This window comes from Notolepis coatsorum (assembly GCF_963971535.1).
Source record: "Notolepis coatsorum genome assembly, chromosome: 3".
Classification (NCBI taxonomy): Eukaryota; Metazoa; Chordata; class Actinopteri; order Aulopiformes; family Paralepididae; genus Notolepis; species Notolepis coatsorum.
The window spans coordinates 85,576,340-85,599,420 of record NC_140167.1 but is presented as its reverse complement, the minus strand read 5'-3'; the positions used below and the strand labels follow the sequence as shown (position 1 = coordinate 85,599,420).

The 23,081-nt window shown below is 43.1% G+C and overlaps 1 protein-coding gene across 1 annotated transcript in view; it reads right to left on the bottom strand.

The window, feature by feature from the left end:
* The window catches only part of ttc4 (tetratricopeptide repeat domain 4), a 31,759-nt gene that overhangs the window by 7,638 nt on the left and 1,040 nt on the right, over window positions 1–23,081 (bottom strand). The window contains exons 3-9 of the mRNA XM_084309757.1: window positions 22,686–22,847; window positions 21,954–22,031; window positions 20,970–21,094; window positions 20,426–20,512; window positions 14,509–14,744; window positions 13,751–13,835; window positions 11,300–11,382 (exon numbers count right to left, since the gene is read on the bottom strand). Coding sequence (XP_084165883.1) covers window positions 11,300–11,382; window positions 13,751–13,835; window positions 14,509–14,744; window positions 20,426–20,512; window positions 20,970–21,094; window positions 21,954–22,031; window positions 22,686–22,847 — 856 coding nt within the window. The remainder of the gene's footprint in view (window positions 1–11,299; window positions 11,383–13,750; window positions 13,836–14,508; window positions 14,745–20,425; window positions 20,513–20,969; window positions 21,095–21,953; window positions 22,032–22,685; window positions 22,848–23,081) is intronic.

Below are 23,081 nucleotides of genomic sequence, written 5' to 3'. Positions count from 1 at the left end.
TTCGGCTGAACTTGTGGACCTTGGCTATATTATTATAGTGCGCAGTCACTATAGATTGTCCGCCAATGCCTCAGAAGGGGACTATTGTTATTTCAATCGGAGGGACTCCTTCAAAAGGAACCATATGCCAACCAGGTTGCTATAGCCATGACCTTGTGAATGATTACGTGCCGTTTTCTTCTGCTCCCTATTTTGTATTTTTTGTTTTTGCCCCCCCCCCCCCCCCCTCTTTCTTTTTTTTTATTTCTATTTTTTTTATATATGTATATAATCTTTTTCCTTTTTTTTCTTATCTTAATTTGTCTTTTCTTTTGTATGTATTTACTTATATACATATGACTCTCTATGCAGGGTGAGCATATTCAGGGTGAACATGCTCCTCTTAACTACCCAGTATATTGCTAGCCAATGTACAATCAATTGACAATAAACTGGACGACATCCGAGCAAGGATTCAATACCAAAGAGACGTTAGAGACTAATGTTCTCTGCTTCACCGAGACGTGGTTGACGCCGGACGTCCCAGACCACGCCATACAACCGGCCGATCACTTCTTCATCCACCGCAAGGACAGATCAGCAGAGTCCGGCAAACAGTGTGGAGGAGGTATCGCCTTCATGTTTAACAACAATTGGAGCGATCCAGCTAACGTAACGGAATTATCGAACCACTGCTGCCCAGACCTGGAATATATAACCATCAAGTGTCGTCCTTTCTTCCTCCCGAGGGAGTTAACGGTGATCGTCCTGGTCGGAGTGTATATTCCACCGCAAGCCAGCAATAATGTCGCGCTCTCCAGACTCCACGACGAGGTAAATAGAATCCAAGCGGCGAACGTTAACGCTGCCATTATAGTGGTGGGTGATTTCAATAGCGCCAACCTGAGAAAGGTCTTACCTGACTTCTATCAGCATGTGACTTGTAACACCAGAGGCGGTAACGTCTCAAAACCCTGCCCTCTTTTCTTGATCCTCCAATCACAGCTGTCGCTTACCTCTGACTTTGTACGAGGAAGTCAGAGGTAAGCGACAGCTGTGATTGGAGGATCAAGAAAAGGGGCAGGGTTTGAGACAGGTCTATTCAAGGGTGGCTACAAGGCTCATTCTGCTAGTGGCTTTGGTAAGTCAGATCACGCGGCCATTTTCCTTTCACCAAAGTACAAACAGAGAATCAAAAGCACTCCTGTAGTCTCGCGAGAGGTGCAGAAATGGGATTTGACGTCAGAGGAGACGCTCCAGGCTGCGTTTGACTGCACAGACTGGAGCGTGTTCCGCGACACAGATAACATTAATGTCTACACGGAGACAGTGCTGGACTATGTTCGTACTTTGGTGGAAGAAACAATCCCCACTACCACAATGAGAGTTTTCCCAAATCAAAAACCCTGGGTAGACAAATCCGTCCGTGAAGCTCTGAGAGCGCGCACCAAAGCATACAACGACGGCCTAGTGGCAGGCAACATGAATGACCACAAGGTGGCGCGATACAACGTAAGGAGGACAGTGACAGAGGCCAAACGGCGCTACAGGGATAAAATTGAACTCCAGTTTGAACAGGCTGACTCTAGAGCTATGTGGCAGGGGCTCAAAACGATGACAGACTACAAAGGCGCCTCCCTCAAACTGAACAGTGACATCTCCTTAGCAAATGACCTCAATACCTTCTATGCGAGGTTTGATGCTGGTAATAACAACACCAGCCCACAAGCCACGGCAATGGGGGGGGGGGGGGGGGTCTGCTGCTGATGGAGACTCAGTGTTCAGGATAACAGAGCATGAGGTGAGGCGGACCTTTAAAAAAGTGAATATCAGGAAGGAAGCAGGTCCGGACGGCATCCCCGGCCGCGTCCTAAAAGTCTGTGCCGACCAACTGGCCCCGGTATTCACTGACATATTTAACCTGTCCTTAGAACAGGCTGTCATCCCCACCTGCCTGAAGAAGTCCACTATTATCCCTGTACCCAAAAAATCCAAGCCTGCTTGCCTCAACGACTACCGCCCTGTAGCTCTCACCTCCATAGCCATGAAGTGCTTTGAGAAGCTAGTAAAGGGCTACATCTGCTCCTCCCTCCCCATCAACATGGACCCCCTGCAATTTGCATACCGCCCCAACAGGTCCACGGAGGACGCCATAGCCCATGTGCTGCACACAGCAGCATGACACCTGGACAAGAGTCAGGGGAACTATGTGAGAATGCTATTCATCGACTACAGCTCGGCATTCAATACCATAGTCCCCTCCATACTCATAGCCAAGCTCAGGGACCTGGGCTTGAACTACGACCTCTGCCAGTGGGTCTTGGACTTCCTGACGGGCAGACCCCAGGTGGTGAGAGCAGGCAACTGCACCTCCTCATCCATCACCCTCAACATAGGGGCCCCCCAGGGCTGTGTTCTGAGTCCCCTCCTCTACTCCCTGTACACACACGACTGTGTGGCTCAGCGGAGTAGCAATACAATCATCAAATTTGCTGACGACACAGTGGTGGTGGGCCTGATCTCTGCCAACGACGAGAGGGCCTACCTGGAAGAGGTCAAGGTCCTGGCGGGATGGTGCCAGGAAAACAGCCTCTCCCTGAACGTCAGCTAAACAAAAGAGATGATTGTGGACTTCAGGAGGTCGGGGGTCAAGGACTACAGCCCCCTCAGCATCGACGGGGCACCGGTTGAGAGAGTCAACAGCTTTAAGTACCTCGGAGCCTACATATCCGAGGACTTGACATGGACCACACACATTGACAGTGTTGTGAAGAAGGCACGACAACGCCTCTACTTCCTCAGGCGCCTAAGGAAGTTCCAAGTCAGTCAGAAGATCCTTAAGAACTTCTACTCGTGTACAATAGAGAGCATCCCGACTGGCAACATCACCTCCTGGTTTGGGAATAGCACTGCACAAGACCGAAGCAGACTACAAAGAGTGACACGTTCAGCCGAACACACAATTGGAGGGGGGCTCCCCACCCTCCAGAACATTTACAACAAGCGTTGCAGGGGCAAGGCTAAGAGAATCATTAAAGACTCCAGTCACCCGAACAACTGCCTCTTTGAACTGCTGCGGTCAGGCAAGCGATACCGGAGTCTCAAGGCGAGCACAGAAAGACTCAGAAGAAGCTTCTATCCCCAGGCCATCAGGCTGCTGAACGAACAATGAACACTACACAACAACAACCATCAAACGCACATAGCACACACATCCACACGCACACACTCACTTTAAACAAACACACTGTAGCACCCACTCCACACACTTTATAGCACACACTCACTTTAAACAAACACACTGTAGCACCCACTCCCCACACTTTATATTTATTGATGAAGGATTGCACTACAACTCGTACACCTTACTGTAAATTGTACCTAAATTGTACCTCATCCCATTTCTGCTTTGCACTATATAGTACTGTACATTAGTACACTGCATAGTATTGTATATTATATGGTAACTCAGTTACGTCTATTCTGCATCGAACATTGTACATATGTCTATACTGAACACTGTGACCTCATTTTCTACTTCTAAATTACATGCTATACTATGTTATTTGATACTATCTTGTCTAGCACAGTCTCTGGAGCGTAACAGTAAGAAGCATTTTGTATGAAAGTATTCTGTACTTCTGTATGACAACTATTAAAGAAACTTGAAACTTAATATTTGAATGTCTCAATACACATAAACCGGATAGTACCTATTGGGTAGTGGGGGTTGTGTATGCAGGTTTCAAGAAGCACCCAAGGTACTGACTAGGGATGGGTACCTTTCACATTTGAACCGATACCTGTGAATCGATACCGGTACCCAACGGTACCTTTTTTCTGTACTTTAGTCTCAAGAAATTTTATTTGCCTACCTCAGTCATAAAAAAAAATCCAAACTTCAAATAACTACAATTTCGACAGTTTTCGGCTTGTCATTGCTCCGACTGCTTTGTTGTTGAATCAAGTCAAATCCTAGGTAAGCATATATTGTGCGTGTGAACGTTGACATGAAAAGAAAAAAAAGTTTAAAAAAAAAAAAAGTAAAAAAAAAAATTATTATTCTTTTTTTTCCTTCGGTTTCTCACTTGATTCGATACTCGGTAGTACCGACGTGTTTCGGTTCGGTACCTCAAAAGTACCGAATTCGGTACCCATCCCTAGTACTGACTGAACCAATTCAATTTGCACACGCTTCTTTTTACTGTCTTAAAGTATAGGTATCTGACACTGCCGAATGTGACTAACCATATTACCTCCCTATACATATTTTAGGTACATTGTGAGGTCCCTGAATTGTGTAACCCCTGAAGCTGCATATACCTCATGTTTATTAATATTTTACTCTTTAAATGTATGTATATAATTTTTGTTTTTTAAATAGGCAGAAGGAGAAAGGGGTGAAGAGAAGAGAGGAGAGTGGCACCTCTTTTTCAACTATGTTTTGGTTTTGCAATCTTGATATCCCTAGTGGGCTTGGTAGCAGGGGCTAAAGACACTCTCCCCGAGCTGCTGTAAGTTGGAGGCGGGCTTTGCCCAGGTCCACGGAATTATAGGCTGACCTACACACACTGTAACGCCTCGGTTTACTTGTCCACTCTTAACTTTCTATGGTCCACACTCCTTATTGGGAGTCATTGGTAGCGCTTTTATGTCTAATCTCTAATGGATAAGCCCCGAGTTGTGTTGCAAGTATCTTTGATTTTTATCCCAGTCTTTAATTTTTGAATTTAAGCATCCCTTTTGTTGTTTTGGCTTTTATTTCTTATTTCTCTGGCAGTTATTTTAACACAATTTAAAGGTTTATACGTAACCATATGGGAGGCTTTTCGAAATTGATGGGAGAGAGGGGGGAAAAGGGGAGTGAGGATGAAGTCCCCACCGGAAGGAAAGTATCCTGAGAGATACAGAGGCTGTTGCTGTTCCCATAGGGACCAAGGGATGTACCCCCGGGTGAGTATGGTTGTGTATGGTTGTATGTGTGTGCGTCAACTCCCGCCCCCCCCCCCCCCCTTTTCTCTATCCCCCTCTACCTTTCTCCTCTCTTCTAATGTTTTATCTTCTCAAATCAGGTATGTATATACTTGACAGAACATGGCAGTGACGGGCAGGAACATCCGTTTCGTCTCATGGAATGTCAAAGGGATGAATAGCTCTATCAAGGCTAATAAGGTAGTTAACCATCTACGACACCTCAAGGGTGACCTTTGTTTTTTACAGGAGACACACATCTGCACCTCAGATATCCCCCGCATTAAGAGAGCATGGATGGGACACGATTTTCATTCTAAATTCTCAGCAAAAGCCAGGGGAGCTGCAATCATTATACATATGGATGTACCCTTCGAGCCTGCCACCATTCTAACTGATCTTGACGGACGATATGTTATAGTGTCGGGCAGGCTGCAAAACATTCCAGTGGTTTTGGCCTCAATATATGCGCCAAATTGGGACAATGATACATTTGTGTCTAACTTATTTTCCTCGATACCTAACCTTAATGATCATCACATAATTATCGGAGGAGACTTTAACCAGGTCCAAAACATAGAATTGGATAGGTCCTCGGATAGACGAACTACCATCTCCAAAGCAGCGAACATCCTGAAATTTCATATGGAACAACTTGGCCTTATAGACCCTTGGGAGAGCAAAATGTCCTACCGATAAACTTTTCTTTCTTCTCCCATGTCCACCACACGTATTCGAGGATAGACTTCTTTTTGCTAGATGAAAAACGACTACATAATGTAGTCGCTACTAAGTACCATAGTATAGTCATTTCCGATCATGCCCCGACATCCATTGAAATTAACTTCCCCCAGGGTAGAACACCCTCTAAATTTTGGAGATTCAATTCCCACTTACTATCTGAACCTGAATTTAAGGATTTTATCCATGCACAAATAAAAGTCTTCTTTGAGATAAACGACACACCTGAAGTTGGCAGTGACATGCTCTGGGAGGCCTTTAAGGCATATCTCCGCGGACAGGCCATCTCCTTTACCTCTCATTTTGGGAAGCAGGAACAATCCAAATTAACGGATATATCAGATGAGATTAAACGATTGGACATCCAGTATTCATCTAAACCAACTCCTGCTCTATACAAGAAAGGACTCCAGCTCCAATCACAATATGACTTGCTCTCAACTAGTAAGATCGAGAGACTACTCTTGCACACCAAGCAACGTTTTTTCGAACAGGGGGATATGGCCGGAAAATTACTTGCGTACCAAGCACGAGTGGTGAGTGCCTCTAGTCTAGACTGATTCCCAGGATAAAATCCCAATTAGGTGTCACTACAACAGACCCTACGGAAATTTCTGAAATTTTCTCTGACTATTATTCTAAACTTTACACGTCGGAATCTTCATAGCAGGACTGGGATCGCCCAAACCCCCTCAAGTCTCTCAAGTACCCTCAGGCGAATAAAGCGGAAGCTGAAGAGTTAGGCACGCCTATAACCATCTCTGAAGTGACTGAGGCAATCAAATCTTTACAAAGTGGTAAATCACCCGGGCCAGATGGCTATACTACAGAATTTTATAAAACTTACTCCGTGTTGGTTGCTCCTTTCCTACTGAGAGTATATAACGACTCCCTTCTAAAGGGCCAAATGCCACCCACGCTATCAGAGGCTAGCAGCGTCACTAGTAAGAGTAGGTAAGGGATATGTACAGATATAGTATCTACAGATATGTAAAAGGATTATGTGCAGGTATGTAAAGACACATATATATACTGCTGGACAACAACACCACTTTCTGACAACAGCCTTGACCGGGGCTCGAACTGGTGATCTTCCGATCATGAGTCCTGGAGCTCTACTCATGTAGCCACGCTGCCAGACTTTTCTAATTTGCTGTGCACAGTCATGATCCCTAGAGGAAGAAGCTTCTTGATTTGAGTGACCCCATGACCATTCCCCTTTTCCACCAGGGGAGAGCTTTCCATTTTCAAATGAGTTTATCATTTGTGATCTGTCAGTCATACAGTCATGAAACTCCAGACATGCGTCTCAAGTTCTCAAGTTCTTTAATAGTTGTCATACAGAAGTACAGAATACTTTCATACAAAATGCTTCTTACTGTTACGCTCCAGAGACTGTGCTAGACAAGATAGTATCAAATAACATAATAACATAATATAGCATGAATTTAGAAGAAGAATGAGGTCACAGTTGTTCGGTATAGACATATGTACAATGTTCTGAGTTACCATATAATATACAATACACAATACTATGCAGTGTACTAATGTACAGTACTATCTAGTGCAAAGCAGAAGTGGGATGAGGTACAATTTTAGGTACAATTTACAGTAAGGTGTACGAGTTGTAGTGCAATCCTTCATCCATAAATATAAAGTGTGGGGAGTGGGTGCTACAGTGTGTTTGTTTAAAGTGGGTGTGTGCTATAAAGTGTGTGTAGTGGGTGCTACAGTGTGTTTGTTTAAAGTGAGTGTGTGCGTGTGGATGTGTGTGCTATGTGTGTTTGGTGGTTGTTGTTGTGTAGTGTTCATTCATTGTTCGTTTAGCAGCCTGATGGCCTGGGGATAGAAGCTACTTCTGAGTCTTTCTGTGCTCGCCTTGAGACTCCTGTGTCGCTTGCCTGACGGCAGCAGTTCAAAGAGGCAGTTGTTCGGGTGGCTCGAGTCCTTAATAATTCTCTTAGCCTTCCCCTTGCAACGCTTGTTGTAAATGTTCTGGAGAGTGGGGAGCCCCCCTCCAATTGTGCGTTCGGCTGAACGTGTCACTCTTTGTAGTCTGCTTTGGTCTTTTGCAGTGCTATTCCCAAACCAGGAGGTGATGTTGCCGGTCAAGATGCTCTCTATTGTACATGAGTAGAAGTTCTTAAGGATCTTCTGGCTGACTTGGAACTTCCTTAGGCGCCTGAGGAAGTAGAGGCGTTGTCGTGCCTTCTTCACCACACTGTTAATGTGTATGGTCCATTTCAAGTCCTCGGATATGTGGGCTCCGAGGTACTTGAAGCTGTTGACTCTCTCAACCGGTGCCCCGTCGATGCTGAGGGGGCTGTAGTCCTTGACCCCCGACCTCCTGAAGTCCACAATCATCTCTTTTGTTTTGCTGACGTTCAGGGAGAGGCTGTTTTCCTGGCACCATCCCGCCAGGACCTTGACCTCTTCCAGGTAGGCCCTCTCGTCGTTGGCAGAGATCAGGCCCACCACCACTGTGTCGTCAGCAAATTTGACGATTGTATTGCTACTCCGCTGAGCCACACAGTCGTGTGTGTACAGGGAGTAGAGGAGGGGACTCAGAACACAGCCCTGGGGGGCCCCTATGTTGAGGGTGATGGATGAGGAGGTGCAGTTGCCTGCTCTCACCACCTGAGGTCTGCCAGTCAGGAAGTCCAAGACCCACTGGCAGAGGTCATAGCCCAAGCCCAGGTCCCTGAGCTTGGCTATGAGTATGGAGGGGACTATGGTATTGAATGCCGAGCTGTAGTCGATGAATAGCATTCTCACATAGTTCCCCTGCCTCTTGTCCAGGTGTGATGCTGCTGTGTGCAGCACATGGGATATGGCGTCCTCCGTGGACCTGTTGGGGCGGTATGCAAATTGCAGGGGGTCCATGTTGATGGGGAGGGAGGAGCAGATGTAGCCCTTTACTAGCTTCTCAAAGCACTTCATGGCTATGGAGGTGAGAGCTACAGGGCGGTAGTCGTTGAGGCAAGCAGGCTTGGATTTTTTGGGTACAGGGATAATAGTGGACTTCTTCAGGCAGGTGGGGATGACAGCCTGTTCTAAGGACAGGTTAAATATGTCAGTGAATACTGGGGCCAGTTGGTCGGCACAGACTTTTAGGACGCGGCCGGGGATGCCGTCCGGACCTGCTGCCTTCCTGATATTCACTTTTTTAAAGGTCCGCCTCACCTCATGCTCTGTTACCCTGAACACTGCGCCTCCATCAGCAGCCGACCCCCCCCCCCCCATTGCCGAGGCTTGTGAGCTGGTGTTGTTATTACCAGCATCAAACCTCGCATAGAAGGTATTGAGGTCGTTTGCTAAGGAGATGTCATTGTTCAGTTTGAGGGAGGCGCCTTTGTAGTCTGTCATCGTTTTGAGCCCCTGCCACATAGCTCTAGAGTCAGCTTGTTCAAACTGGAGTTCAATTTTATCCCTGTAGCGCCGTTTGGCCTCTGACACTGTCCTCCTTACGTTGTGTTGCGCCACCTTGTGGTCATTCATGTTGCCTGCCACTAGGCCGTCATTGTATGCTTTGGTGCGCTCTCTCAGAGCTTCACGGACGGATTTGTCTACCCAGGGTTTTTGATTTGGGTAAACTTTCATTTTGGTAGTGGGGATTGTTTCTTTCACCCTAGTACAGACATAGTCCAGCACTGTCTCCGTGTAGGCATTAATGTTATCTGTGTCGCGGAATACAATCCAGTCTGTGTTGTGGAACACTGACCGGATCGTGTCCTCTGACGTCACATCCCATTTCTGCACCTCTCGCGAGACTACGGGAGTACTTTTAATTCTTTGTCTGTACTTTGGTGTAAGGAAAATGGATGCGTGATCTGACTTGCCAAAGCCACTATCAGAATGAGCCTTGTAGCCACCTTTAAATTGCGTGTAACAGTGATCTAGGATGTTACCGCCTCTGGTGTTGCAAGTCACATGCTGGTAGAAATCAGGCAATACCTTTCTCAGATTGGCGCTATTGAAATCTCCCAGTACTAAAATGGCGGCGTTAACGTTCGTCGCTTGTATATTATTTACCTCGTCGTGGAGTCTGGAGAGCGCGGCGTTGTTGTTGGCTTGCGGTGGAATATACACTCCGACCAGGACGATCGCCGTTAACTCCCTCGGGAGGAAGAAAGGACGACACTTGATGGTTATATATTCCAGTTCTGGGGAGCAGTAGTTGGATAATTCCTTCACATTCGTTGGATCACTCCAATTTTTGTTAAACATGAAGGCAATACCTCCACCACGTTGTTTACCGGACTCTGATTGTGTCCGATCCTTCCTATGGATAAAGAAATGATCCGTTGGTTGAATCGCGTGATCTGGAACCTCCGGTGTTAGCCAAGTTTCGGTGAAGCAAAGGACATTGCAGTCCCTAACGTCTCTTTGATATTGAATCCTTGCTCGGATGTCATCCAGTTTATTGTCTATTGATTGTACATTGGCTAGCAATATACTGGGAAGTGGTGTACGGTGTCGTCTGGATCTCAGCCTGTTTCGGATCCCAGACCTTTTTCCTCTACGTCTTTTCCTGGGGTCTAGGAACAAAGGATCCGGTCCTAGTCTCCGGAGGATTTCTTCCGGCCATTGATGTGGTTCGGAAAGTTGATCCAGCGAGTAATCCAGTTGGTAAGTTTCCCGTAATCCAATGTCAATGATTGACTGACGGTCATACACATATAATGCACCAACAGTTGGTGCAAATAAAACTCCTAATACTATAAAAATTAACAAAATAGAGCACAGTCTCGTCGGAGCGATCAGAAAGGCAGCCATCACAGCAGCGCCAAGGTCCCATAACAACCATAAGGACCTATAAAGTCTGCCATACTGGAATTTCCATCTTTAATTATTGGAAGAACCCCCTTTTCCCCGACTCCTCCTAGCCTGTTCACCAGATTTTTACCAAACTCTGGGGACTAACATCTTCAAATGTGTCATTTAGATAATCGAGGCCAAACCATGTGAGCACCAGATCAAATCAAATTTCAGAAAAACACACAACCAGGTAACTTGTTACAAGGTATTTGTTACTTGTGAATGCACTGTCCAATTTCCTTACAACAGCAAAGAGGCCTGTGAAGTTCTGAGTCATCTTGCCTCATGGTGGCGCTATTCTCATAAAACATTCTACCTAAAAAGTTAAAACATTAACTATTCCTCAACAGCTCGGATTTATGGGCATTGGTCAAAAGGTGGATTGAGAATGCAGGTCATTTGCGGGACATAGCTATGTGCAGAACTTCCTCCCTGAAGTCTGAGTTGCATGTGTGATGTTGTCACTAATAGATGAACCCGTCATGGTCCAATATGTAGTACCGGACACCTTTAGCCTCAGCGACACAGAGAGCCGAGTAGGTATCGACACATCTTAAAAGAATAAGCTGCCGTCTTGGAATTCCATGTAAATATCAACGGGGGTTTGTTGCCAATTAGCATATTTAAAAGATCCTTGCATCTCAATGAGGGTAAAGGTGTAGAGATGCTGCAAAGTCATTTTGAGCAGTTTACTGAACTATTTGGTGGGAAAAAAACATTTATACGAATTGTTATCAAGTATAGATCATTTGTTTAGGGTTTAAAATCCATCTTTAAACTTCAGACAAACCTCTTGTGCTGCAGCTGAGTGGCGAGCGGCGTCTCTGGATGAACCTGGTGCAGCGCCTCCTTCTCATCGTCTTCAAAGAAGAGCTTAGTGGTGGAAAGACAAAAGGTCATTAAAGGTAGAATCTGTAATGCTCTCAAACAGCGACCTCTAGGACAAAGAGCGCCGCTTGGTATTGGACTTTATTTATTATATTTCTTTTAGTGATGCACGATATATATCGGCCGCCTATATAATATCGGCCGATATGGCCGTTTTTTTACACATCGGTATCGGTCTGATATCAAGATAGGGCCGATATGGGCCGATATTAAAAATATATATATATTTTTTTTTTTAAATCTTTTTACATGTTTTTGCCTTAAATCAAATATCAAAATATCTGTCATTTCTGAAAATAAGTTACAAAAGTTTATAAAAAAAATAAAAATAAAAGCGTTTTGGAAAATAGCTCTTTATTTGATTATCATAAAAAGTGTTTTCTATACAGAGATATCGACATCAGTAAATATCGGTATCGGCCAGAACAGCAATATTAATATCGGTTATCGGTATCGGCCACAATTTTCACATCGGTGCATCACTAATTTCTTTCTTGTAGTCTGATGTGGGTTTGAGGTGAGTGGGAACAAAGGAGAGGACATTCACAGTATAATAAAGTTACTAAACTCTAGGGGTGGGGGGAAAAATCGATACGTAGTAGTATCGCGATACTTTGCGTGGCGATACTGTATCGATACAGGGACACCAAGTATCAATATTTAATTATGTATTAAAAAAAAAAAAATTTTTTTGTATATATATTTTTTTTGTATAAGGAAGTTGCATTGTTCATTTCAATACCTGTAATAGTACAGTAGTCCACACACACGTGCATTCAGTTAAGTTGGAATATGACTGTAATACAAACAGTTCAGTTTGTCAGGTACATGCAACACAGATTACAGTGTTTACATCTGTCTGCTTGAGAAAATACCATGTTCTGCAATAAAAATTATTGAAGTGAGATGAACAGACTGAACTTTATTTGATTAGATAAAACATGTTGACAAAGTTTTACTTTGCAGTTGAAAAAAGGTAGGGATGTCCGATATTATCGGCCGACCGATATTATTGGCCGATATCGGCAGTAAAATGTGATATCGGAAAATATCGGTATCGGTTTAAAAAAAGAAAAAAACAATAACAATATTTGTTATATATATATCCAGTGAAATGATTAGTTACCTGAAATTATTCCGTTTTTTGGGGTGGGAAACCCTGCATATATCGGTATCGGTTGATATCGGTATCGGAAATTAAGAGTTGGACAATATCGGAATATCGGTATCGGTAAAAAAGCCAATATCGAGCATCCCTAAAAAAAGGTAATAAATCGCAATATTAATTTAATATATTGCAATACTCAGCATATTGCAATATACCGGTATTTAGTATCGCAATACTATCGTATCGTGAGGCCTCTGGTGATTCCTACCCCTACTAAACTCCCAACGCACACATCAGAACAAAACAAACACTGTTAACTAGTGTGCAGACTCCACACATCAGAACAAAACAAACCATGTTAACTAGTGTGCAGTAGGGCTGACCCCTATTAGTCGATTAGTCGACTAATCGGTCGAAAGGAGCCGTAGTCGACTGCCAACCTCTTAGTCGAAGAAAAAAAAAATATATATATATATAATTTATACCAGAGGCTAACTGCCTAAGAAAACAGGCACAGAGGCACTGAAAGAGGATTTCACCCATCTAATGAACACACTAGACTAGACAAATATCAAGATGTATCCATCAGTGGACCAATTGCATGCTTTTGCAGAGGACAAGAAGCCTTCAGTCGACTCCTTCAGACATTAAGCACCCCCACAGCCCAAATGGAATGATAAAAAAGAAATAAAAAAATATTATACTTATAGTCGACTAACGGCAAATTTCGTCCAATCATAGTCGACTATCCAAATCCTTAGTCGGGGACAGCCCTAGTGTGCAGACTCCACCGTAACCCTAACCCTAACTAGTGTGCAGACTCCATCAGAACAAAACAAACCATGTTAACTAGTGTGCAGACTCCATGTTAACTAGTGTGCAGACTCCATGTTAACTAGTGTGCAGACTCCATGTTAACTAGTGTGCAGACTCCATGTTAACTAGTGTGCAGACTCCATGTTAACTAGTGTGCAGACTCCATGTTAACTAGTGTGCGGACTCCATGTTAACTAGTGTGCAGACTCCATCAGAACAAAACAAACCATAATAACTAGTGTGCAGACTCCATGTTAACTAGTGTGCAGACTCCATGTTAACTAGTGTGCAGACTCCATGTTAACTAGTGTACAGACTCCATCAGACTCAATCATTTCATTTGTCTCAGGGTTTTTCTGTCTGGTAGCTAGTATTTATCGTTTGGATCTGCATGCTTTTATAAAATGTTTTTGAGGACAACACACAAACCTGTAGATTTTGGGGCCGGTACTTCCTGTCCGTGTCCCAAGGTGGAAGTTCCTCTCCAAACATGAGCGCCAGGTGATCTATGAAACTGTAGGGACAAATTGTTGGGACAGATACTGGCGTATAAGTGACATTGGACCTCATTCACCAAGTTCTCTCTTAAATAACCTCCTTGGAAGTTCGTAAGAGAAAGCCTACGACAGTTAACCCCGGATTCATCAATGCGTGGAGAGGTTCTCTCCACGCGTAGTAGTACTTGTATTTATTTTCGGACATCACGATTGACTGTAAACGTAAATTTTTTATCATACAAATTGTATTTATTATTATTATGATTATTTAATTCCAAGGATGTCTGTAGAGTCGACGTGAACGCAATCACCATGATTCCTCCCAAATAAAGCCCTTATGAACATGGTGGTACACACCAGTCACACTTACGACGATGCGAATCCCCGAGAAGAAAATCGTGGAGCTACGACAAAATGTGTTCTTAACTTTTGTCTCAAGTCCGTTGGTGAATGAGACCCAATCAGTGTAAGACATATGTGATAAAAGAACAAACATCTATTTTGATTTAATGAGGCCTTTAAGATAAACAAATACATACATTTAATTCATATAATGCTTTTACGCTGCTCAAAAACGCTTTACAGTGTAGCCTAAACAACAAAAAATTTAACAAAATGTGTCATCTTTTTCAAGTGCAAGAAAAACTAAATCCTAGAGGGACAGGAGAGGGAAAGATCTCCAGAACGTACCAGGAGCTCTCACAGAAGGCGGCGACGAAGTCGGTCTGCTTGTGTTCGGGGTAGAGGAACAGAACGGGCCAGTGCAGGGCTCCCTGTGCGTCCAGGAACACCCGCTTCCCCGTGGCCTCCTGGGAGCCCAGGTCGTCCAGACTCAACCCCGAGACGGCAGCAGCAGCGGCGCCTCCCTCCTCGTCTGAACCACGTCTAATGCGCCTCTTAGACCGGACTAGCTGGACCCCTCGGTTCTACGTGCAGGAACACAAGCGCATACGTAAGGGATAATGTATAGCTACGAGGTCATTGTCGCAAAATAATTGACAGACAGAGTTTAAAATACCGAGGCGCCTCGCCGAGGTGTTTTAAACGTCAGTGAAGGTCAATTATTTTGCGACAATGACCGAGTATAGGCTATACATTATCCCGCTTATTACATGGCTAACTTACTAACAATATACCCAATTCATTTTACACCATCGACAAGATGAGATCAAATGCAGACGCAGTTCTGTTCTGTCGCTCCCGCCAGGCCCGGACTGGCCATCGGGAGCACCGGGAGTTTTCCCGGTGGCCTGGCCTGCACAGATTAAAAAAAAAATGATATATAAAAAAAAAAAAAAAAAAAAAAAAAAAAAAAAAATTATTTTTTTTGCCATGCCATTGTTTCTAGTTGTGGCGGCGGCGCGGCGCGATAGTTAGATAACCTAGATGGGTGGGGAACAACCAGGATTTCACTGTCTGCGTCAGAGTTGGAGAACTATCTGACTCTCTCTCTCACGCGGATCACACACACACAATGGAGCCGTGTTGCCGCTTGTGATTGGTGGAGGCGGGACCAGGCGATACAACTGATTGACAGCGGAGGCGGCGAATGGAATGGCAGACGGCACTCAGATGCAGAATAACAGCCAGGCAATGAGCCAGGTAGTGAGGGACTCGGGAGAGATACAGTAGAGCGAAAGTCAATTAACGTTGATGTCAAGATGGACAGTGGAAGAAAGAGAAAGGGTGGAGGAGAGAGGGATAAAACAAAGAAAAAGAAAGGCCCTTACAGGAGAGAGTGGTTAACTGTATTATAATAGTAAATAGAAAAATATGTTGTGCTCTTGCTTTTTTCTTTTTGAAGGTGGAGAGAGTAGCATTGCTAGTGCCACAACAGTTTTATTTGAGGTCCATAACAGTACATTGTACTAAGCAATTGTTGGCTCATTAGTTTGTGATTCACATGCACTAAAATTCACCAGAATGCAGGAAATTAAGTCTTTGTAACAAAAAAAATCCTGGTGGGGGACCCCCAGACCCCCCGCTTAAAAAGTGGCCTGACTGGGTCTATATTTCGCGCTATATCTCCCGGTATGAATTATTTCCCCAGTCCGGCCCTGGCTCCCGCTGTCATCGCCGGGGCGGCAGCCGGCAGGTCTGTGGTCTGATTGCACTGATGACAGTGGGCTTGATTGCTACAGCTGCGTACAGCGGTCATTACTGCTCGGCAGAGGTCCGTTATCGAGTAATAACGGACCTCTGACGAGCGCTATTGACCAATCACAATCAAGCATTTCTGCGAATGTTAAAAAACGCCATGTAATAAATTGATATAACAGAGATATAAGTATTTATTTAATTATACTTAGTTGTACTTCATTTTTATTTATTTTATTGCACATGCCGCAGACAGTTTATTGTATATTAATACCTGCTTTTTTTTTCTATAAATTGTTGCTTTTTTATTAATTTATGCTGTGGAGCAAACAGAGAGTAAGAATACCATTGTACTTGTTGCATATGGCAAATAATAAATCTGAATATATTCATTCTTAACGTATATATATATATATATATATATATATATATATATATATATATATATATATATATTAAGGCTGTCAAAGTGAACGCGGTATTAACGCGTTATCACCCGATTCTATTAACGCCACTATTTTTTTTACTAGACTTCACTCAGGTGTATTATTGATGCTCTCATTGATACTATGTTTGTTTCTGAAGTGTGTGTGTGTGTGTGTGTGTGTGTGTGTGTGTGTGTGTGTGTGTGTGTGTGTGTGTGAGATATAGAGAGAGAGAGAGAGGGGGGTGAGAGATGAGGAAGGGGCAAGAGAGAAAGAGACCTGGGAGAATGTGTGAGAGAGAGAGGGGGGGTGGTGTGATTACTCAGCCCTTGTGTGGGTGAATGTAACAAGTTCCTAACGTTTTCTTTCCCCTATTATTTCATGCACACTTTATTCATTGTTTTAAATTATTATTTTCATTTAAGTTATTTTGTGCATCACTCTGTTTTGAATTTGATGCAAATTTGCAATGCATGAGGGTCATCCTTTTGTGTTAAATGGCTGCATAAAGCAAGCATTTGACAGTTGACTCTCATGTTGTTAAGAGTATTAAAACTTGGAACTTGAAAAAGATCCGTTTATGGTAGATACAAAAATTAAAAGGTGATTAATTTGCGATTAATCACGAGTTAACTATGGACAATCATGGGATTAATCGCGATTAAATATTTTAATCGATTGACAGCACTAATATATATATATATCCACATCCGTCTGTACATACCTGCATATAAGCCTTTTTACATAACTGTAGATACTATATCTGTACATATCCCTTACCTACTCTTACTAGTTACGCTACTGGCCAGTATCACCTACTACCTTACTGTCTTTATACCTGTATCACTGTACATATTAATACTACAACTCTGTACATACATCGGATTAGCACTATTACTCAGTACTAGTACTCTTTTATATATTTAATGTCCAGTTGAATCAGGTGTACATTGTATATTGCTATTGCACTTTACGGTTACATTTGCACATTATTTTCATTGTACTGTACTTGTGCTGTATAATGACAATACATATTACAACAAACATTTACAACAAGCGGTGCAAGGGGAAGGCTAAGAGAATTATTAAGGACTCGAGCCACCCGAACAACTGCCTCTTTGAACTGCTGCGGTCAGGCAAGCGATACCAGAGTCTTAAGGCGAGCACAGAAAGACTCAGAAGAAGCTTCTATCCCCAGGCCATCAGGCTGCTAAACGAACAATAAACACTATGCAACAACCATCAAATGCACACAGCACACACACCCACACGCACACACTCACTCAAACAAACAACACACTGCAGCACCCACTCTCCACACTTTAGATCACACAAACACACTTTACACTTTATATTTATTGATAAAGGATTTGCACTACAACTCGTACACCTACTGTGAATTGTACCTAAATTGCACCTCGTCCCATTTCTGCCTTGCACTATATAGTATTGTATATTAGTACACTGCACAGTATTGTATATTGTATGGTAACTACGTCTATTCTGCATCGAACATTGTACATATGTCTAAACTGAACACTGTGACCTCATTTTTTTACTTCTAATTTTACTATGTTATTTTATTTCATACTTATCTTGTCTTGCACAGTCTCTGGAGCGTAACAGTAAGAAGCATTTTGTATAAAAGTATTCTGTACTTCTGTATGACAAATATTAAAGAAACGAAACGAATCACATTCAATGCATTAATTGAATAGGAGAGCTTGGCATCCAGTCCTTTGAGAGACTAGAGGCCTACTTTTTACTGCAGTAGGTAGGGCTGGGCCTACTTTTACTGTAGTAGGTAGGGCTGGGGCCTACTTTTACTGTAGTAGGTAGGGCTGGGCCTACTTTTACTGGAGTAGGTAGGGCTGGGGCCTACTTTTACTGTAGTAGGTAGGACTGGGGCCTACTTTTACTGCAGTAGGTAGGGCTGGGGCCTACTTTTACTGTAGTAGGTAGGGCTGGGGCCTACTTTTACTGTAGTAGGTAGGGCTGGGGCCTACTTTTAACTGTAGTAGGTAGAGCTGGGGCCTACTTTTACTGTAGTGGGTAGGGCTGGGGCCTACTTTTACTGTAGTAGGTAGGGCTGGGGCCTACTTTTACTGTAGTAGGTAGGGCTGGGGCCTACTTTTACTGCAGTAGGTAGGGCTGGGGCCTACTTTTACTGTAGTAGGTAGAGCTGGGGCCTACTTTTACTGTAGTAGGTAGGGCTGGGGCCTACTTTTACTGTAGTAGGTAGGGCTGGGGCCTACTTTTACTGTAGTAGGTAGGGCTGGGGCCTACTTTTAACTGTAGTAGGTAGAGCTGGGGCCTACTTTTACTGTAGTAGGTAGGGCTGGGGCCTACTTTTACTGTAGTAGGTAGGGCTGGGGCCTACTTTTACTGTAGTAGGTAGGGCTGGGGCCTACTTTTACTGTAGTAGGTAGGGCTGGGGCCTACTTTTACTGTAGTAGGTAGGGCTGGGGCCTACTTTTACTGTAGTAGGTAGGGCTGGGGCCTACTTTTACTGCAGTAGGTAGGGCTGGGGCCTACTTTTACTGTAGTAGGTAGGGTTGGGGCGTACTTTTACTGTAGTAGGTAGGGCTGGGGCCTACTTTTACTGTAGTAGGTAGGGCTGGGGCCTACTTTTACTGTAGTAGGTAGGGCTGGGGCCTACTTTTACTGCAGCAGGTAGGGCGTAGGGCTGGGGCCTACTTTTACTGTAGTAGCTAGGGCTGGGGCCTACTTTAACTGTAGTAGGTAGGGCTGGGGCCTACTTTTACTGTAGTAGGTAGGACTGGGGCCTACTTTTACTGCAGCGGGTAGGGCGTAGGGCTGGGGCCTACTTTTACTGTAGTAGGTAGGGCTGGGGCCTACTTTTACTGTAGTAGGTAGGGCTGGGGCCTACTTTAACTGTAGTAGGTAGGGCTGGGGCCTACTTTTACTGTAGTAGGTAGGGCTGGGGCCTACTTTAACTGCAGTAGGTAGGGCTGGGGCCTACTTTTACTGTAGTAGGTAGGGCTGGGGCCTACTTTTACTGTAGTAGGTAGGGCTGGGGGCTACTTTAACTGTAGTAGGTAGGACTGGATTTGTCAAGATTTTGTCTTCCCACAATAATGAAAACAAGATAATCGAGATAAAACTATTATTGTGCCGCACACCGCGTTGCTCTAATTTTGTCTTGTGTTGTAAATGCAGCGCACCCTTCCTTCACAGCGGTGCACTCTGCCCCTCCCTCCGCTCAAGCCCAGACAGTCGTTTCAGCTGGTGTTGAGGGGGAGGAGGAGCCACGGCACGTTTCTCCAGTTATTTACAAACGTCTTTGGTAACTCGTAGAAGACGACAGAAAGGCAGCCTTTAGTCAAGAAGAAAGGTAAAACAAATGTTGTCGTCATCATGTTTTCAAATCAATGAGTGATCGTGTTTAATAATCGTGATTTCAATATCAATCAAAATAAGCGTGATCATGATTTTTGCCATAATCGAGCAGCCCTAGTCGTAGGTACAACTAGAGGAAAGTAGGTCTTAAAATAAACCGACATGTTTCGGCCTACACAGGGCCTTCATCAGGGTATTGAAGGCCCTGTGTAAGCCGAAACATGTCGGTTTATTTTAAATTCTCTAAATAATGTGAGCCATAAAATAAAGGCATTTTAAAACCTGTAGAGCTGCCTTGGATTTAAACTTCTTTATAACTATAACGAATCCTACCCCGGATTTAATCCAAAGAGCACCTACTGAAACAAAACCAAGAACGCTGAAGCCCTCTCCATATCCTCTTTTAGGTCTTCTCTGGGTGACATCATCAGGCCTGAGCTCTCGAGACACAGAACACGTTGGTACCTTTTATATTATCCCATGTCCTCCTCATAACAGGTTATAGGATTCAGATTTTTTAAATATATATTGCCAAATGCCCCTTTAACGGTTTAAAAAGCGTCAGAACAGAAATGAGTTCAGTTGCTCAAATTGTCGGCAGGAAAAGCAACACTTTCAAAAAAAAAACTGAAAACGGGACAAAGAAAATAGATGACTAAATATTGCTCATTGATGGGAAAATAGCAGAATATAGGTGATTATTACATGCATTGATTATGTCTCACCTTTATAGCAGTCAGGAGAGCCTCCGTCTCACTGCAAGCTTTCTTGTTCTTCAGCTTGTTCTTCCTGGTATCCCTCTCTACTGCTCGCTAAAAACATCAACAAGAGAGAGAGGATTAGTAATAATAATGATAATAAGTACATCGATTACTACTACTACTGTTGCGGTTACATGTAGGCTGCTCAAAAGAGCCACAAGGGGCTAAACAAAAAACAATTCAGTTCCAAGTCCAGAATATGGGTTTAAACTATTTATTCTTTCACTTAATGAAACACTGAATTATGTGTTATACTACTACTACTACACACAATCAATTTAAAACAATAGATCAATCATAAATACATAGTCAGAAAAATAATAATAGTTCATAAGCAAAAGCAATTAGCAGAAACAACAACACACAGCCCCCCCCCCCCCCCCCCCCCCAGGTCCACCCCCTAGTAGCGACTCTGCACCATCTTGTTTGAACACCCTGGGGAGAGCCCTGACACTAATAATAACAATACGTATGAACATGAGTAACTGCAGTGTGACACCGGTCCAACCTTGTGTTTATCAGCTGAGGTCCTGAGCTCCTGCAGCTTCTTGTCAGCAGGATGGACCTGGAGGCCTGCGTCACACCACTGCAGAGCCTCTGTGAACTTACGCAGCTCCATGCAACACTGAGCTCCTGCAAGGACACAAGGCAGACAACAGTGGTCCTCAGAATGCATCTAACTCACTTAAACGATTCCCTGTTTCGGTTAGGGCTGGGTGATATTGCGTTATGCTGAGTATTGCTATATTAATATTGCGATATATTGCAATTTATTCACTTTTTTCAACTGCAAAGTAAAACTTTGTCAACATGTTTTATCTAATAAAATTGAGTTTTCAGTCTGTTCCTCTCACTTCAATCATTTCTATTGCAGCAAATGGGATTTTCTCAAGCAGACAGATGTCAACACTGTAATCTGTGTTGCATGTACCTGACAAACTGAACCGTTTGTATTACAGTCATATTCCAACTTAACTGAATGCACACGCGTGCATGTGTGGACTACTGTACTATTACAGGTATTGAAATGAACAATGCAACTTCCTTATATATAAAAATAATTATAAAAAATGTGTTTGCATAATTAAATATCGATACTTGGCATCCTTGTATCGATACAGTATCGCCACGCGAAGTATTGCGATACTATATCGATATTTTCCCACACCACTAATATATATATATATGTATTTGATAAAAAAATAAATAGATTGTTGATGACTATTGTAACAATGCATACCTCTGCATGGAGCCATAACAGTATACTTCACAAATATGGTATACCTCCAAGAGCTATATTGACGTGTTAAACACTTCATCTGAATTAAAAAAAAAAAAGCCTTTATGATACCGGTATTTTCCTCTGATCAAAGTATTGATGTATGTGAATAAGTAGCTCACTAAGGACAGCGAGCTACGCATTTCATTCAAAGTGAGAGAAAACGTTTAGCATATTAGCATAACAGCTGTGTTTGTGTGCATGTCTGTCTACCTCTTATCAATGCTTTCAGATGGTCAGGTTTGATCTTCTTTGCAGACGTGGCATCATTCAGTGCAGAACGCATGTTACCTGCAGGACAAACGAGAAGCAACATGTTTAACTAATTATTATTTATTAAAAAAATATATATATATATATAATTCCCAGGCAAACAAATGTCAGAATAGTCTTTATATAATCTGCTCTTGAAAGCTTAGGGTGATGTGACCCAAAATCCATATTGAATTTGTGATATATTATCACATTTAGCTCGGTAAAAAAAAACTGTAATTTTATTTATTTATTATTATTTAATCAAATTAAACAATGCACAAACACCACATTCTCCATCTTGTTTGTCCTCTGTCAACATGTTTATAATGTTTGTTTGAAAACATGCAATTGGTTATTTATTGTTCATTCAGTTGAATTAGAGTATCCCAGAGTATTAGAATTCACTGGAGCAATGAATTTACAGATATTTGGTTAGTAAGAGATTCATGATATAGGTATCTGGACATGTGTGGTTTATCAAGAAGACCTACGGAAGCCCACTAGGTATCCCCAGTAACCCTTTCAACCAGCCTTATCCTGGATGGATGGATAGATGGATGGATAGATGGATAGATGGATAGATGGATACATCAACCAGTCTTATCCCTGGAGCAGGGAATATAGTCAATATACACTGTCCCACACATCACTAACTTTCAGACAGACAGACAGACAGACGATAATGTCTACCCAGGTAGAAGTGTGCTGCAGCTCGGTTGGTGAGCAGAATAGTGTTGACCTCCTGGTTGCTGCAGTTTAGCTTGAGGCCTGCTGTGTAGGACACCACTGCCTTGGGATACTTCTTCTCTTTGAAATAATCATTGCCTTCATCCTTCAGGCTCTCGGCTTTCTCTGAAGAGACAGGAGGAATACTGTCAGGTGAATACCAACAGAATTCACTCATTATTCAAACGTGTTTTTCCTCTGCATATCATACGATATCTCAGTGTGTATTAACAAACATTGGGGGAGGCAGGACGGCCAAGAGGTAAAGAAGTTCTCCTTTAGAAAATCATTGAGATGAGAGTTGTTTATTATGTTCATGAATATCAAGAACTGACTTAAGATAATAGGATGGACCGTTTA